Consider the following 17,605-nt stretch of genomic DNA (forward strand, 5'->3'; position numbering starts at 1 on the left):
GGGGAAGACGGGGTGTCTCTGGCAGGGATGGGGAACTCTCTTGAGTAGGAGAGGTTCTGAGAGGTATGAGCGAGTCATTAGGGAGGGACTCGATGGGAACTTTGGGTGACAAAAAGGTCACAACAGGGTCCGTTTGGGAGGTTGGGCTGGGTAAACTCTGGATGACGAGAGGGTAGAGAGCTTTGGGTAAGGGTCTCTAGGAGAGTCCTAAAAGGGTATACGAGGGGTAAGCCTCTAGGGCAGTAGCCTGTAGGTGGACGAGGCTCCGTGATGAGGGCATTAGGCCAGACCGAGGATGGGGAGACTTGGAAGGTAGCCTTGGAGGGCGGGGCCGGGGGCGGGGCCGGACCGCCGGGCGGGTCCCCCCGCGCAGCAGGGGGCGCTGTGAGCCCGGGAGGCCCCGGGCCGGGCGACGGCCGCTCCTAGTGAGCGGGGTCCCTTTTCCGGGTATCCTCCTCCTCCTCCTCCTTCTTCGCCACCGCCGCCGCCGCTACCCTTTTCCCGGCCGGCGGCTGCCGCTGCTGGTGCAGCCATCGCCACCGCCGCCGCCGCCGCCGCCGCCGCGGGGCCGCGAGCCAAGCGGAGGCCGCCGCGGAGCGCGAGAGCCTCCCGCCCCGCCGGCCGCTCCAGGGCCGGGCCGGCTCGGCCGGCGCCCCCCGCGCCCCCAGCCCGCCCGCCCCCGCGGGCCCGGCCTGGCGCGGACGCCCGCAGCCGCGCTCCTCCTCCTCCTCCGGCGGCCCGCTGCCCGCCGCCTCCTCCGCCCGCCGCCCCGCGACCCCCGCCGCGCCGCCGCCGCCTTCGGCGCCCCGCGGCGCCCCCCGGTCCCGCCCGCCATGCCCGGCCCGGCCGCGGGCAGCAGGGCCCGGGTCTACGCCGAGGTGAACAGCCTGAGGAGCCGCGAGTACTGGGACTATGAGGCTCACGTCCCGAGCTGGGGGTAAAGCCGCCGCCGTCCCCCGCCGGGCCTTCTCACCCCCACCCCCGCCCGGCCGCCCCCCGATGCAGACCGCACTCGCTCCCCGCGATCTGTCCCCCAGCGATCTGTCTCCCCGCTGGGCCCGTGCTTCCTCGGGTCTGGGGTGGGCGGCAGACCCCCCCCACACACACACACACACTATGTTCTCGTCTCCCTCTCCCCCTTCTCGTTCCTTCCTCTCCGCCGTGCGCACCCCTCTCCCGCTCACCCCAGGGAATGCTTTCTTACTGACAAGTGTAGGGGTCCAGAGACCAGAGCCTGGTGCAAGTGAGGGAGCGGCCCTTCTCACGCTTTGGGGTTTCTATTGGGGTGGGAAGTCAGCAGCTGTACTCTTGAGCTATTAAAATTCTCTGCCTTTTTAGTTTTTTGAAATGAGGCTGGGTGCGAGGAAATTTTTTAAAGACGTCCAGATTCTCAAAGGAGGAGCTGCCTACCTTCGGCTTGTGAAGTATAAGGCAGGTGCTGTGGGCAGAGGGGCACTTCGGAGCCTCCAGGATGGTGATTCTTTGCTCACCTCTCTAGATTGGCTCAGACCCGTGCCTTCCTACCTCATCTCCCCCAAGTTAATGAGGGACCAGTTAGGTTCGGATCTGCGTCCAGTGAAGGGAGCCAAGTTTATGTTGTGGCTTTCATTTAGGTAATGAGTCGTGGCATGATGTATATAGACAGTTCCAAGTGCTTGATTAATGGAAGCGGCTGGATGGGGGTGTGTAGTGGGCATAGGCTCAGTTAATCCCAAATGCTGGCATTTATGTGTCCCTCTTTCTTGCCTTTCACAGTAATCAAGATGATTACCAGCTGGTTCGAAAACTCGGTCGGGGAAAGTATAGTGAAGTATTTGAGGCCATTAACATCACCAACAATGAGAGAGTGGTTGTAAAAATTCTCAAGGTGAGTGTCTTATGAGTGGCATTAAAATTTCTTTTTCACAGGTCAGGAGGATATAAACTACGCCAGCCACATTCTAGAATGAGTAGTACAAGCTCTCATTTTGCATATCTTCTGCCTGATGTCTCTCTGCTACTCCTCCCACTCCGTTTTCCTGTGAACTTTCAAGAAAATACGCAGACCTGTTCCAAATCTAAGCATGATAGTTCAGGAACGTTCTTGTTCTGAAATGTAATTACGGGGTCCCAAAGTGAAAATTCCAAAGGGGCTCCATTTGTTACAAAGTAAACAGGTATTCAGGAGCAAGAAGAGCCTTTTCATGAAGATCCCCTCAATCTAGGAGCTCCTTGAGTACTGAGTTTGTTATTCCAGAGAGAAAGTTGGAAACAGAGTAGCTTCAAAGATGAGCTTGAAGCCTGAGTGGAGGGAACCACCTCAGTGGATAATCACTTGTTTTTTCTCCTTTGGTGATAAAAGTTTCAGGTGGGGTGGATATAGTGAGTCAGTTGTGTCAGGAAGGTTCATTGTTGCTTATCAGCTAGTAAAAGTGAAGTTGGGAGCAGTGGAGAATACACTTAAAATCACTAAAATAATAATGGGAACAAAACAGCCTGAATCTGGTTTAGCAGCCTAAGTTTGTTAAAGATACACCTTTGTCATCTCTTGAATGAAGGCATGATCTTAATGAGCATGAAGAGTTGGCTAAATTATCTTCAGGTAACTGTGTAGCTTTGATAATGTTTTATAGTGTGTACTAAAAAGTAATTCTTAGAATCTGTGAAGGGTATTCATCATTGCCAGATTATTTAATATGTGTGCATGTCATTTAGTGAAATCTTGAGATGACCAAAGAGTTAGTTAATATAAGCACTTTTACACATACAAGAGTTACATTGTGGCTATTTTGAAGAGGCTTTGTGAATAAGAATGTGGGATTGAAAAGCTGTTTTTGTATCTTAAGTAGAGTTAGGGCAGCTGTGTCCCTATTTAGAAAGAGGGGTCAGGCTTAGACTGTCTGAAAATCACCTTTCCAAAAAGTGATCATCTCTATTACGCAGTACCATCCTGGCCTAGTGATGAAGAGGCAGGATTGCAGTTGAGAGAAATAGGCAAATTATTTGTGCTGTCAGAAACACGGGGGTAAGAAGTGAGGAACTGATTTTAAAGACGTGGAGTTTTTGACTCTTCTCTTCCCTAAATATGAATTGCACCTACAGAGTCACATGATCTTTTTTGTTTGTTTTTCTTCTCAAGCATAAATATTGAAAGAAATGTTCTCTTCAGAGAAATCACCTGGCAAAGGCATACAATTTTTTTCTTTATACATTAGCATAAATGTTTTTAATATAAGCTGCTTAAAATTTCTTTAGGAAATTTTAAGCAAGGCATAAATTGAAATTAGGAATATCCACATTCCATTGCTGTACATTCAGAAGAATGAACTGCTGACTCTAAAGCAATTCCAGAAAAATGTCTAAACATTTGTGCGACGGTAGCATTTTTAGAGTAAGTGTGCAACTTCCTGTAGTGTCTTTTTTGAAAAGGAACAACATTCAGGTGTACATGTAAATAACAGTACATTCATTTAGGGAAGCATCACGTTGCCCTTTAGTCATCCTTGTAGAGAGCTTCATAGCCTCAGTTGCTGGATAGCTTTTCCCCTGCTCTAAAGATTCGGAGGATATGTTTAGGGAACCCAATATGGAAGCTGAAGGTTATTTTTAACCGAGAAGAAATGTAGGCACAAAGAAACATATCTCACATCACTATGTTGAAATAACCCTTAGCCAGAACTCCTGTTTGCTATTTCTTCCTGTCTCTTACTGCTCATTTTAGCACTGGGTTATAAGATCTTAACGTTGAGCACAGAGTAAGTTCCAGTGTTCTCGAATAAGACTTGGGAGGCCCCCTTGATGCTCTAGCTAATGAAGTGTTGTTTCTTGTATCTTTTCCACACAAGTTCTTCTCAGAGTGCAGCCTGAACCACCTTGTTTCAACTGGTGAAAACTACACTCACTTTCTGTTTTTCAAAGCCCTGTGACATTTCTGTCCAGATTTTGTTCTGTCTGATGGATGGAGTAAGAAACTATTAATGGTATTGTTGGGTTTTCTCGTTCTGACAGGCTGAATTAAAGTAGATTAAAAGTATTGTTTTTTAAAAAGAATAGGGTCTTTACTCAGTAAAGTGCCCCTATTCAGATAAGTCAAAGTTATGACTAATACCTACTGTTGTGGTGCTTGGCCACAGGAAATTAGTTCCTTAACAGAGTGCCGGTTGCTCATAATTTGAAGGAATCCAGAAAAAGCTTCCTTTTCATCTAGGCGTACTGTATTTCAACTTCAAGAAGGAATTATATATTGATGTGCACATTGTGACTGAGACAGAGGGTACATTCCTTGAGGACAGGGGCTGCCTGCTTTTTTGGCGAACATTCCATCCAGTCCTTTTCAATATATGACAATGGTTGGATGATGAATGACCACAGAGGGATTTTATATCATTTAATTTACATCAGTAGATTTCTCAGTATTTTTGTGATGAGAAGATATTGGGGCTATTAAGAGGTTTTAGGAATTTAGAAATTGGTGAGCAAAATGTTTCTGTCTATGCTGAAGTGAGATCCTGAGTCTGAAATCTTCAAAGAGAACTTTCCAATCAATAGGGAGGTCATATCTTTTTTGACAGAAATTGTTTTGAGGAGAAAAGGCCGAGGATGGGGGGCGGGGGTGGTAAGGGTTAATATAGCAGGGTAGAAAACCACTTTTGTGCCTGAGGTTTCATCTTGATTTTGAAAAGTCAACTTTTCAGTTCCTTTGTAGACCTCTTAGGAAGGTATAGACAGAAATAAAAACATTTGGCCATTTTGGACAACTTATAGCGCTTTGTGAGTATCACCTATGTATGGATTTCATCTCTTCTTAGAGTCCTTGGGATCCTTCAAATTCAACTGCTATTTTCTAAGTAGAAGTTAAGAGCAATACCAGTTTTTAAAAAACAAATGTGCAGGCTTTTGGACCCATGCTGCAAGGACTGGAAATCCCCATATTAGGCTTCCTGTTGGTAGTCTTATTTTTTTATTTATTATTTATTTTTAAAAATTATTTATTTATTTATTTATTTTTGTTTGTGTTGGGTCTTCGTTTCTGTGCGAGGGCTTTCTCCAGTTGCGGCAAGCGGGGGCCGCTCTTCATCGCGGTGCGCAGGCCCCTCACTATCGCGGCCTCTCTTGTTGCGGAGCACAAGCTCCAGACGCGCAGGCTCAGTAGTTGTGGCTCACGGCCCTAGTTGCTCCGCGGCATGTGGGATCTTCCCAGACCAGGGCTCGAACCCGTGTCCCCTGCATTGGCAGGCAGATTCTCAACCACTGCGCCACCAGGGAAGCCTGGTAGTCTTATTTTATACAAAGAGCTTGGCTGTCCATTTTTTCCCCCCAGAAATAATTATCAAGCTTCAAACAAAGAATGATGGTAATACAAGTTTATCTTTTCAGCATGTTTAGCCTACTTGTTTGTAGGTATATTTAAGTTTTTGTACTTGCAGGAGGTAGTGTTAAAAGAAGGATGAGATGACTGTTGATTACAGATTTTTTTGGTTACTTCATAGTGGGCTTCCTAGTGGGCGGGTGGCTGTTTAGGTTATATCAAAATGATGTTTGCTCTGTGCTTTCTCCTTTATTTCTACTTCATCAGCTGCTAGGTTTTTTACCCTCCTTTTACTTTATTAGGCAAGTGTGCCAAGACATCATTGTCCTGAAACAAGACATTAATACTAATCTATCTAAATTTTTTTGGTGATTTCTAGTTTCTACACACGTCTCATGGTATAAAAAGTGTTAAAAAGAGTATTATTAAAGTATTAAAAATAAAAATTTGGGGACTTCCCTGGTGGTCCAGTGGCTAAGACTCCACGATCCCAATGCAGGGGGTCTGAGTTCGATCCCTGGTCAGGGAACTAGATCCTGCCTACAGCAACAAAGATCCCGCGTGCTGCAACTAAGACCCGGCACAGCCAAATAAATAAATGAATAAATATTTTTAAAAAAAAATTAAAAATTGTGAACTAGTCAGTGCTGTTTCTAATATTGTGGTTGTGGGGTCAGACATTGAGAGTGTGGTTAACCTGTGAAACAGAGTCACAGGATAGGGGAGTGCAGGTATTATTAGAACCCAGCCTCTTTTTTACAGACCCAGGGGAACCTGCAGTTTGCTCAGGGTTCCATGGCTGGTGGGGCGCAGAAGCACTAGGTTCACGACCTTCGGTCCCTGCCATGGAGTCTTGGTAGATGTGAGGGGCACAAGTAGGACATTTGCTGGATGTTCTGAACTGTACTGGAAGGATGGCCAAACACTCACTGGAAGTCAAATGGAATTAATTTGTTTCCAATGATTTTTGGAGTTATTCTTCTGAAGGGAAATATTTGACATCAGAGGGTTGCTGGTTGAAGTGTGGGATAGATGAAAGCCCAGAGAGCCATAGGGACCCAGACTTGGGTTCTCTGGTTTGTATCCACAGCAGCATGTTTAATGCGTAAGTGAAATGTTACTTTCCTTTCTTGTTTGACACCACAAGAACAAGTGTTTTTATACTTTTTTAACCCATACAGTTCTTCCAAGTCTCATCCTGATCGCTTGCTCAGGGAGCAGAACCAGTAGTAGAAAGGACTGTACCATCCTCTCCATGAGATTCAGAAGGCCTGCTATGTGCCTCACATTTTTAAATAAAAAATGTTTTTTTAATCTAGAATAAACAGTTCAAGACATTGATAATGTAATTGAGAAGACAAGAGCTGAAAGATTAGGGGCAAATTTGCTGTGAAGAAATAAACACTGCTCTGCTCAGATAATGTTTATATTTAGGTCAGTCGTAATGGATTTTAGAGATGCTACCAGGGTAATAAAATAAAAGCCATCATCCAGACTGAGCTTTCTTTCTACTCTATCCTACATTCCTGACAACCATTGTTCATTGTAATTGTTTATTGCAGGTGATGAAATTAATCTTAGTGGAGCAGTTGTTGCTTTGGTAGTGGAATAAAAGTAATCCCAGATTTGAAAGTTCTGAGCTATATTCCTGCCTTCCTTGAATTTATCAGTTCAGTTATGCCTGGAAAGAAATTAAAACAGGACTTTGCCTATTAACATTTGCTGGCATTTATTGAGGTCATAATTCTTACGCCTTTGGTAGACATTACTTTGCAAATTCAGTCACAATTAAATGCTGGTAATTGAAATCATTCTCAGATCTGGCTTTTTAAAAATCTGCTGTGAGTAAATAGGACAGATTACTGGCCTTATCAACTTTTGTCTTTCTAAGCAGCCAATACTAAATTGGTCTTTTGTTTTAAAATGTTTAATGTTGGTGAATAGGGAAAGAGAAAAAGAACCTTACTCTTGGATTACATTGAACAAGGTTCTCCTGAATAGCTGGGACTCTTCGCCTGTGAGCAGAAACGTTCTGAAAAAAATCTGTTTTTCTTTCTTTTCAGAGCTCATGCACAGAACATTTTAAATGAGTTTTTCCCCTTGAAATATTCTCTCTAGGTGTGTGCCAAAATTAATTTATTATTGAAACTTGATTTAATACTTTAATTTCTTTTTTAGCTTTTTGCCATTTTATCTACTAGACTTGGAGTTTAAATTTTTTTGTTTTGTTAAACAGCTAAACTGATTCAGTTAGAACCAGATATTCTCTGAATTGGAATAAATGAACCTTAGGTGAGACAGGGACTTTTTCTAGCATGCAGGATGAAATGTGAAATGATGTGATTGTGATGGAAATGTATTCTCCGCTTTAGTGACGGTGAATGAATGCAGACAGTGGGCTAGAGGGTCAGAGCATCCTTATTTCTATAAAAATTCATGGTCTATTTTCCTTCGGATGCAAGGATCCTCCCTTATAAATCCTAACTTTTTCTCTTCAATTCTTTTTATAGACTTTAAATCTTTGCTTTCACTCCCTAGGAGCTCATTGGTTTTTCAGCTTCTGGAGCATCTCTTAGGTTCAGAGGAGTGAGCTTGAGGCCAAAGGGAGTTACCCGTAGCCTGGGTCCTGTAGAGACTTGGTGCCCTTGCTTTGGAGGGGAGTGTCCTGAGCTGTACATCACTCTCCTTTTTCTTACAGTCTCTTTGTCTTCTGTCAGTATGTGAGAACTCCAGCTGCAGTGTGACTCCATTGTGCCACTTCAGAATTATCCTGCTGTCCCCAGTCTCTAGTTTGGGAAGTTATTGGACAGGTGACAAGTGGGCAAAAAAATATGCTTCACGTGCTCTATAAGTTACCTTAGACATAATGAAAAATATGTTCATCTTAACTGGGTTGTCCAGGAACTGGGTACCTGCCTGATCTGTTGCTGAATAACGGGAGAACAAAGCAAGGCTTTATATGGGGCATTGTCATAGGAGCAACTTATTTAATGGGTTACCCCTGTACTAATTTACTGTTAGAGGGAGAAGAGGGATTTTGGTGAACACAGGCTTCTTCTGGCTGTTGTGTTTTTCTCCCTCTGTTGGCACTCCCACAGATGTGTAACTGCTTTCCAGTAGTGACTCTAGAATTCTAGACTATTGACTCTAGAATTTTCTTACGTTGAATATACTGGTATCGTTGGCTAAATTTTTAGATATGATAGCCAGCTTTTATTTTTCTTTTAACTTACTAACAAAATTTCAGACTTACAGAAAAATTGCAAAAATTCCCGTATCTCTCACCCAGATTTCTCATATATTGACATTTGTTTTATTCTTCTCTCTCACTCTCTCATATATATACACATAGATGTGTATGTGTGTGCATATAAATAATTATATTTCTTTTACATGTCTTAAGTGCCTGAGAGGAAATTGCAGTCATCCCTAATTTCCTCTGTTTCCTAAAAACAAGAACAATTGCTTACATAACCCACAATGCCATGATCAAAAATCAGAAATTAACACTGATGCAGTGCTGTTAATCTACAGCTCTCATTCTCATTTGCCAGTTGTCCCTATAATGTTCTTTATAGCAAAGGAAAATCCCAGACCATGTGTTATATTCAGTTGTCATCTTTTTAAACTGGAATAGTTATTCAGTCTGTGTGTTTCATGACATTGACATTTTTGAAGCTTATAGGCTACTTATTTTGTAGTATATCCTTCTCTGGCTGTTTTCTGACCAAGTTGTACTTCATATTCAAGTGCTTCATTTTCCCAAAATATTGAGCTCTGTAATTATGAAAAAGGGAAGTAAGGAGTAAAATTCCTAAGTGGACGTGGGGAAGAACCACAGTAGCCAGATCTATTCTACTGAAAACCCTGACCAAGTGGAGTGGCCATGATTGTGGCAGCTGGCTTGGAAGAATGCAGCCAGATTCCAGTCTCTCAATTGAGCACCCTCTTACAGGTGATGCAGTTGTTCTGTATTTCATAATCTCTCTGTTTTGTTGTGTGTTCAAAGCTGTAGCTTGGTGACCAACAAGAGGTTTCTCTGGCATGTGTGTATATTACATCTCCCCCCATCCCACCACCACCACCACCACATACACACAAGGCTTTTTCAGTCTTGTTTCGTGGCTAATCCATTGGACTCTCTTTGCCTGTGCTTTTATAACAGTGCCTCAGTGGTGGAATACTCCTTTTCCTCAGTTATGTTTCTTCCATAGCCACACTTGGGAAATGAAAGCGCAGTGGCTAAGAGTGAGGCCTACAGTCAGACTGTCTAGATTTGAATCCTGCCCCCACTTTTTAGAATTAGCTGTGCGACCTTGGGCAAATAGCTCAACTTGCCTGAGTCTACTGCATAGGAATTTTGTGAGGATGAAATATGATTTATTACTAACTAAAATTTTGAAAATAATAAAGCTCACATTTATTGACTGCTTCCTATATGCCAGTCACTGTTTAAGTACTTTATAAGTACTTTATAAAGCATGATTGATTATGATAATGCTTGTTTTTCCAGAACTACTTTTATTCTTCTTCAAACTCTTTAGCCCATTTAAGACAAGAAATAACATGTATAATGCTAGTATTTCTGATTAAGGTTTTTGATTTTTCTGTCCAACAGATTGAAAGGTTAGTAGGTAGCGGGAGTTTTCAGTCACTGCTGTGTCAGAGGTCAGTTTTCTCCTTTGCTGATCCATCATCTCTTTCTTTAGGAATGGGATCTCTTGGGAAGTTTTACTAGCTCTGAACTGATTTCAGATTCTAGATATTAAGGAAATGGGAGTGCAGACAGGACATGGGAGCCAGCAGCTGGGAAACAAGTTTGTAACTTGATGTCAGTGAACTGGTCTTCGCTCCTAGAAGACAAAATTACATGCAACCCGTTGGAAGAGCAGGTGTCTCACCATTTTGTTTCAGTTTTTCCATTTGTGAGTGCATGATAGACAGCTGTTCAGAGCTATAACATTTTCCATTTGGCAGTTAGTTATCTAGTAAGCATTTTATTTTTAAAGTATGACATGGGTATTCAAAATTTTATATGCCCTAAATGTAACTACTTAAATATTTGACACATAAGCTATATGAGTCCATGAATTATTTGATTCTTATGAGCAGGCCCATTTTATCTCTTTTTTTTCTTTTATTTTCTAATTTAGACATGGCCTTTAGCATAACACAGTGTGCAAGATAGTACAATATCCATTTGATATAAACATTGTTTTAAAGTTTTATTTATTAACTTCAAAGGAGTCTTACTTCTGATTACTCTTGTGTATTTAAGCCAGTGAAGAAAAAGAAGATAAAACGAGAGGTTAAGATTCTGGAGAACCTTCGTGGTGGAACAAATATCATTAAGCTGATTGACACTGTGAAGGACCCTGTGGTAGGTGCCTGGTGGTTGCGGGAGAGAGTTTGTGTGTGTGTGTATGCCAATGTCACAAAACCTGAAAATAATGGGAAACATCATTATAATATAGTGGGAATGATTGTGTTTGTCTTTACTACTAACTGATTTTGAAAACCAGAAAAAATCATGGTGGCCCAATGATAAAATAGCCACCACCACTTTTATGGAACCTAAAAGTTTATGTAGAAAAAAATCCCTGTCCCAGGTTTATTACCTCATTTTGATTTGGCCCACAAACATTTGCTGAATATTTCCTTATGGCCCTGCTTTTCTCCCAACTTTGAAAGCTCGTTACTGCCAATTAACATTATTTTACCTCACTTAAGTAAGCCTGACATTTGAAAATCTGGGTTTATAGAAGGAAATAGGAAGTGTCTCCATGTGGACACTTGCCATAGAGAGCTGAACAGATCACAGCCCCACAGACCCCTTGAGGTCACTATCTTGCTGTTTCTCATACTGGTCTTTAATTCAGCATCCACCATCGGGGCTCACATTGTATATGCAGATGCAATTTAAATATTTTTGTTAAAATGCTTAATTTTTAGCCATTTTAAATGTGCTGTTTAATTTTGTTTTCTCTCCCCCTCGGGAGTAACTTAACCTTAAGTGTTTATGATTAGCCAAGCTTCCCATTCAATTTCTGTTCTTTACCTGTTCTACCTCAACTATTTCCCTGTTCTCCCATGATAGCTTTTTTTTTTTTTTTTTTTTTTTTTTTTTTTTAGGATTTTCTTATTTTTTTATTTATTTATTTATTTATTTTTGGCTGTGTTGGGTCTTCGGTTCGTGCGAGGGCTTTCTCCAGTTGCGGCAAGCGGGGGCCACTCTTCATCGCGGTGCGGGGACCGCCCTTCATCGCGGTGCGCGGGCCTTTCTCTATCGCGGCCCCTCCCGTCGCGGGGCACAGGCTCCAGACGCGCAGGCTCAGCAATTGTGGCTCACGGGCCCAGCTGCTCCGTGGCATGTGGGATCTTCCCAGACCAGGGCTCGAACCCGTGTCCCCTGCATTAGCAGGCAGATTCTCAACCACTGCGCCACCAGGGAAGCCCCCATGATAGCTTTTTAAGAAGTAGGTCTTTGCTTCTATCTGCTAAAGACATCCTCATAATAATGTAGCTAACATGCATTGAATGCTTACTGTGTGCCAGGCACTGTTCTGAGTGTTTAACGGTATCATGTCGTTTAATCCCCACAACAATTCAGTGGGGTGGGTAACATTATTGTCCACATTGTCACATTGTATAGATAAGAAAACTGAAGTCTGCAGAGGTTAAGTAATTTGCCCAAGATTACACAGTATCATTGAATTGAAAAAAAGAAAAGTTTTTCCTTTTGGACCCTGAAAAGATCGAGAAGGATGGTTGTATGCTGGATTCTATCTGAGGCATTAAAAATGTATCCCAGCCTTATCAGCTCAGATTGATTTTACAGTGACTAACTCTGGACTACATAATCCTTGAAAATGGCCTGCAGTGTGGGCCAGTATGTAGTTTTATACCTAGAGCATCTTCATTTTGCTTTTTTTTTTTAAGTTAACAGAACTTAATGATTCCTGTCTTACTATTTTTGTAATTTGTTACTTAAAGCATGTATGTGTTTTACGTGGTATGTAACGCAAGTAAATCAAGGTGAAAGAAAACCAATAGGGAACCCTCATCCCCTAACTTGTAGGGGGACAGGCTTGCTCCCAGCCTATAGAGAGATCTGGTGGTCTTATTGAAACTTTCAGCATTGGGCTAGTGAGGAATCCTTGCACCAGGTCTGCTGCTTGCTCAAAGACTTGCATGCATGCACTGTGGCCTATTTCCTAGGTAACTTTTACTTGCTTCCTTGAGCAAAACTTCACAGCCGTAAAGATTTCCAAGATGATTTTATTTCTTCCTATAATCCTTTAAGCCCCTGCTTTTCTCTCAATTTTGAAAGCTTGTTACTGCCAGTTAGCATTATTTTACCTTACTTAGGTAAACCTGACTTTTGAATATCTGTATTTACACAAGGAAATATTGAACATTTTGTACTCATTGCATTAAGGATTATAGTACTCAAAAATACTGGATTTTATATGATTTGTGGGGGAAACACATCTTTGTAACGTGAGACATTCTCTAATTGTCCCTAGCCAAGGCAATAATTTCACATTCTACCTTATTGATAATTATAGACTTTTTTGGATCCTAAAAAGACCAGTAATAAATTCCCAAGACCCATGATAATTCTGTAAAATGCATCTGGCTCATTAACCCAAGATGAAAACTAACACTCCTTTTGTAGTTGGCAACCTGGAACACTGAAGAGTATAAATCTTCACATAATGTGCCAGGCCCACTGACAGGTTGGTCACAGAATACAACTCTTCTTAAAAAACAAAAAGAAAACCTTTATTATGAAATTTTGCAACCATTTGCAAAATAAAATGAATAGTATAATGAACCTCCCTGCACACATCACCCAACTTCAGCTCACGTTAATCAGCTTGTGGCCAACTTTGTTTCATCTATACCCCACCCACTTCCCACCAACCACCATCCCCAGTTGTTTTGAAGCAAATTCCAAACTTAAAATTTCAAGAGGATTCTTTCTTAATAGGCTCTCCCTGATGAGTGAATCTCTTTCATCTAAGTGGGATTTGGGGGTAGGCCAGTACAACAGAAGCAAATTACATTTATTGTTTGAAACTTACGAAGCATTAATATTCTCTCTTGCAGTCAAAGACACCAGCTTTGGTATTTGAATATATCAATAATACAGATTTTAAGGTGCGTATATACTTTTTCTTTCTGGCATGGGGTTAATGGAGAGTGGGGAGGTGGCGATAAGTACTCTTGATACTCTAGAACACAAGGGGGCCGGGAAAGGTCATTGGTGAGAGCAGGAAATAACATTGGATTCCTTAAAGCATTAGTACAGAATGCAGAAAGTGGTTAGGTTCTTGCACAGGTGAAATTACTCATCACTCTTTGCCTTGCTTACTCTGGGGAGAGCTGCTGGGCTGGGTCTAAGTTAATGCCTCATTTATAATGCTCCTGTTGTAGACAGCATAGTTTTAGGTAGGTGTTAACTTTAATTTTCATACAGATCTTATATTACTGATAGGAAGTGATAAATGGATACAGGACTTGTGTGGAAAACAAGTCAGTATAGTACCTTGGATTCAAGCTGTCAGATGGCATGTGTATTCATGCACACTGTGTACAAAGCAGATGACACAGAGTCACTGTGCTATAGAAAGCCCTATTTTGGGTTATTTACATTTCTTATGTTTATAATGCATGTTAATTTAGACTTTAAAGTGTTCCAAAAGCGTGGTTTTAAGCTGGTTTTTCGTGAATTTGTTTTTATTTTTGTTCAAACACTGCAACCTTCTGATAAGGAGCCAGGCATACTGGACATGGTAGAGCATAATATGAAAACCAATATAAAAGCAAATAGTGGTGTTGATTTTTAGGGGCATTTAGAGAACTTTTAGGTGAATATAATTCTCTGTCAGTGTATGAAAGGCTTGTGATTTTGTTGTGATGGAAGTTAGGACAAAACCAAATCAGCAGTTGAAAGTTGATGCTCTGGGGAGTGATGCTTTTGGGTGAAAATAAAAGAATCTTATCCTCACATTTACTTTTTCTTTGGTAATCACTCTAAAATAATTAGTGAAAATAAGCAAAAATGGATATTATGACTTACAAAACAATAAGCAAGTTTTATATTCAATACAGTCATCCCTTGGTATCCATAGGGGATTGGTGATTGGTGATTGGTGATTGGTTCTAGGAGCCCCAGGAATACCAAAACCCGAGGACACTCAAGTCCCTTGTATATCAATAAAAATGGCATAGTATTTGCATGTAACGTATGCACGTCATCCTGTATAAATCATCTCTACACTACTTGTAATACCTAATACAATGTAAATGGTATGTAAATAGTTGGTGGAGCACAGCAAATTCAACTTTATGGAATTTTTTTTTTTTTTTCAATCCGCAGTTGGTTGAATCCTCAAATATGGAGGGACAATTGGATGGCTTTTCCCACTTGTAACAAGTTTCCTTGTTGATGTGACTCCTTAAAGGTGAACTCTAAAAAGTGGGATGTAAATTTATCATTAACTAGCAGAGCAGTGCTTAGCTGGTAGAGTACTGTGCTGATATACGTAACTGATCACACTTTTGCTGTGAACAACTGAGGTTTATCAAGAGGTCCATGATTGGGAATGTGTTTCTTAAGAAATAAGCTTTAGTGAAACCAAACATTTTCCTAATGCAAAAGTTTAAAAGCTGGTCTTAATGGAACTTCATAGTGAAATCCCTCAGGTTTCAGTGCTTCTGCTTCCTTAATGAATTTTTACCAGTTATCTAGCCACAGATGTAAAAATTTCACTTCAGTATTTTTTATTTTTTTATTTTTATTTATTTATTTGTTTTTGGCTGCATTTGGTCTTCGTTGCTGTGCATGGGCTTTTCTCTCCAGTTGTGGCAAACGGGGGCTACTCTTCATTGCGGCGCGCAGGCTTCTTATTGTGGTGGCTTCTCTTGTTGCGGAGCACGGGCTCTAGGTGCACGGGCTTCAGTAGTTGTGGCATGTGGGCTCAGTAGTTGTGGCTCATGGGCTCTAGAGTGCAGGCTCAGTAGTTGTGGCGCATGGGCTTAGTTGCTTCGCAGCATGTGGGATCTTCCTGGACCAGGGCTGGAACCCGTGTCCCCTGTATTAGCAGGCGGATTCTTAACCACTGCGCCACCAGGGAAGTCCCTCACTTCAGTATTTTTGTGTTTCTTAAATTGACAGCTGTTCTGTTGATTTAATAACATACAGAGGATCAGTTTTTAATTCCTAGAGAAATCTTACTTCTTACAAAGAGGATGTTTTGATGGCATATATTCTCTAGGAGCTTCCTTTAAAAGGGTCATGGGAAATTGATGTTTTTTGAGGCTTGCATATCTGAAAACATCTTTATTTTATCCTCCCAATTAATACATTTGCCATGATATAGAATTCTAGGTTGTAATTAATAATTTCCTCAGAATTTTGAAGAGATTGTTACCACTATTACCACTGAAGCCATTCTGGTTTCATCTTATATGTAATCTGGGTTTTTTGTTTTTTTCTTCTGAAAGCTTTTAGTATTTTCTCTTTATTCTCAGTCTCTGAAATTTCACAGTGATGTGCTTTCATACAGGTTGCTTTCATCCTTTGTTCTGGGGACTTACTGGGCTTTTTCAGTCTAGAAACCCATGTCCTTCCATTTTGAAAAAATATTTTTAATGTTCTTTTATTTTTTTCCCTTTCTTCTTTGTTCTCACTTTCTAGAACTCATTCAAATGTTAGACTTCATATATTGGCACTCTGTTTTCTTCTCTGAATTTTAAAAATAGTATCCTGTTCTTTTATGTTTTATGTAATATCTTCTATTTTCTCACTGAGAATATGTGGGGTTTTTTTCCCATTATGTTTTCTTCTTCATCTCTTTTTCTGTTTTCCTTCCAAATTCCTTTGGGGGGGGTGTTTTTGGGTTTTATCTCTGCTACAGTTGTCTGAAATGTCACAGTTTTTGAATGTCTGCTCCCTCTGTAGAGTAATGAAATTACTGATTACTGATTGTCAGCTCCTGTCTCAAGAATGCAAGCCTGGCTGCCAGCAGCCCTAGTAGCCTCAAGTTGAGGAGAGCTATAGGGAGTGCCATGTGGACTTTCACTTAATTCTCCCTTTTCAGTGTCGTGTTTTTAAACTCATTTTCCTGTTTTCAGCTCAATCTCTTTGCCCTTTTTCAGTGATACCCGGGGTCACCAATTCTTGAGCCTTTCTGTAGTTTTTCATTGTGAAGTGTTTGCTACTGGGCCCCCTCCGCTGGCAGAATGTTGGGAGAATTCTCAGCTTTTTTGGTCTGCTAAGTCAACTGGACACCTGTTTTATAGCTTCAAAGTTTGTTGCCTCTTCCATTCTCTTAGCATTGTGAGTAAATCCCCCTGTTCCTCTTAACGGTTTTTTTAAAATATTTATTTATTTATTTATTTGGCTGCGTCAGGTCTTAGTTGTGGCATGTGGGATCTTTCGTTGTAGCGCCTGGGCTTCTCTCTAGCTGTGGCACGCGGGCTCAGTAGTTGCAGCACGTGGGCTTAGTTGCCCTTGGCATGTGGGATCTTAGTTCCCCAACCAGAGATCAAACCTGCCTCCCCTGCATTGGAAGGCAGATTCTTAACTACTGGACCACCAGGAAAGTCTGTCTTACAGTTATTTTAGAGGAGCTTTGGGAAGAAACAGAAGTAGGATGGGTTGGTTCTGCCATGTTATTAAACTGTAGGTCCCATTTGAATGTTCAAACGATGCCATTTTAGTCAACTTAAAATATCTTAAATATCAGGAAGAGCAAATCATAACAGGAAAATTACTTTTTTTTCCAGATAGTATGACAGGCCATAAGTGGGGAAATCAGTTGATTTATTGTCCAATGTCCTTCAGGCTTATTATTTTGTCCTGTGTCCATCTTATTAGGAAAGGATGTTTTTATTTATTTTTAAAATTTTACTGTTAAGTGTATTAATAACTGGTTTTAAGGTATCATCCAGAGAAGGTTTGTCCCTGGTTTAAATATCAGGGATGAATTGACAGTGACACAGCCTGTTCTTTTCAGTATTTTTTATTGATACAATGGATAATAAATTTTTATCTGTAATTTCTTTTTATTGTAGAGTCTTTCTGATTTTGGTATCAAGGTTATACTGACTTCATAACATAAGTTAGATAGCTTTTCCTTTCTATTCTCTGAAAGTTTGTATAAAATAGGGATGATCTAGGTAGTAGGTATCTTCTGAGGTGGGGAGGGGAGACTTTGAACTACACTTTCCTTTTTAAAACATACTGTTGGTTAAAGTTTTATCCCGGTTTTCTATCTCTTCCTGAGTCTATTTGGATAATTATTCCTA

General features: G+C 41.2%; 1 protein-coding gene across 4 annotated transcripts in view; it reads left to right on the plus strand.

The window, feature by feature from the left end:
* The first annotated feature begins 674 nt into the window (after window positions 1-674).
* Window positions 675-17,605, plus strand: part of CSNK2A2 (casein kinase 2 alpha 2) — a 42,003-nt gene continuing 25,072 nt past the window's right edge. For 2 of the 4 annotated variants that reach the window (XR_009006102.1, XM_007167517.2), the window contains exons 1-4: window positions 703-937; window positions 1,756-1,867; window positions 10,566-10,667; window positions 13,400-13,450. Coding sequence is in view for 1 of the 4 variants with exons in the window: in XM_007167517.2 (XP_007167579.1) it covers window positions 834-937; window positions 1,756-1,867; window positions 10,566-10,667; window positions 13,400-13,450 (369 nt within the window). In the remaining 3 variants the exon portion in view is untranslated. Of the gene's footprint in view, window positions 938-1,755; window positions 1,868-10,565; window positions 10,668-13,399; window positions 13,451-17,605 lie in introns of all 4 variants that reach the window. The other 2 variants (XR_009006104.1, XR_009006103.1) reach the window with 2 other exon arrangements.

This window comes from Balaenoptera acutorostrata, chromosome 19 (genome assembly GCF_949987535.1).
Source record: "Balaenoptera acutorostrata chromosome 19, mBalAcu1.1, whole genome shotgun sequence".
Taxonomy (NCBI): domain Eukaryota; kingdom Metazoa; phylum Chordata; class Mammalia; order Artiodactyla; family Balaenopteridae; genus Balaenoptera; species Balaenoptera acutorostrata.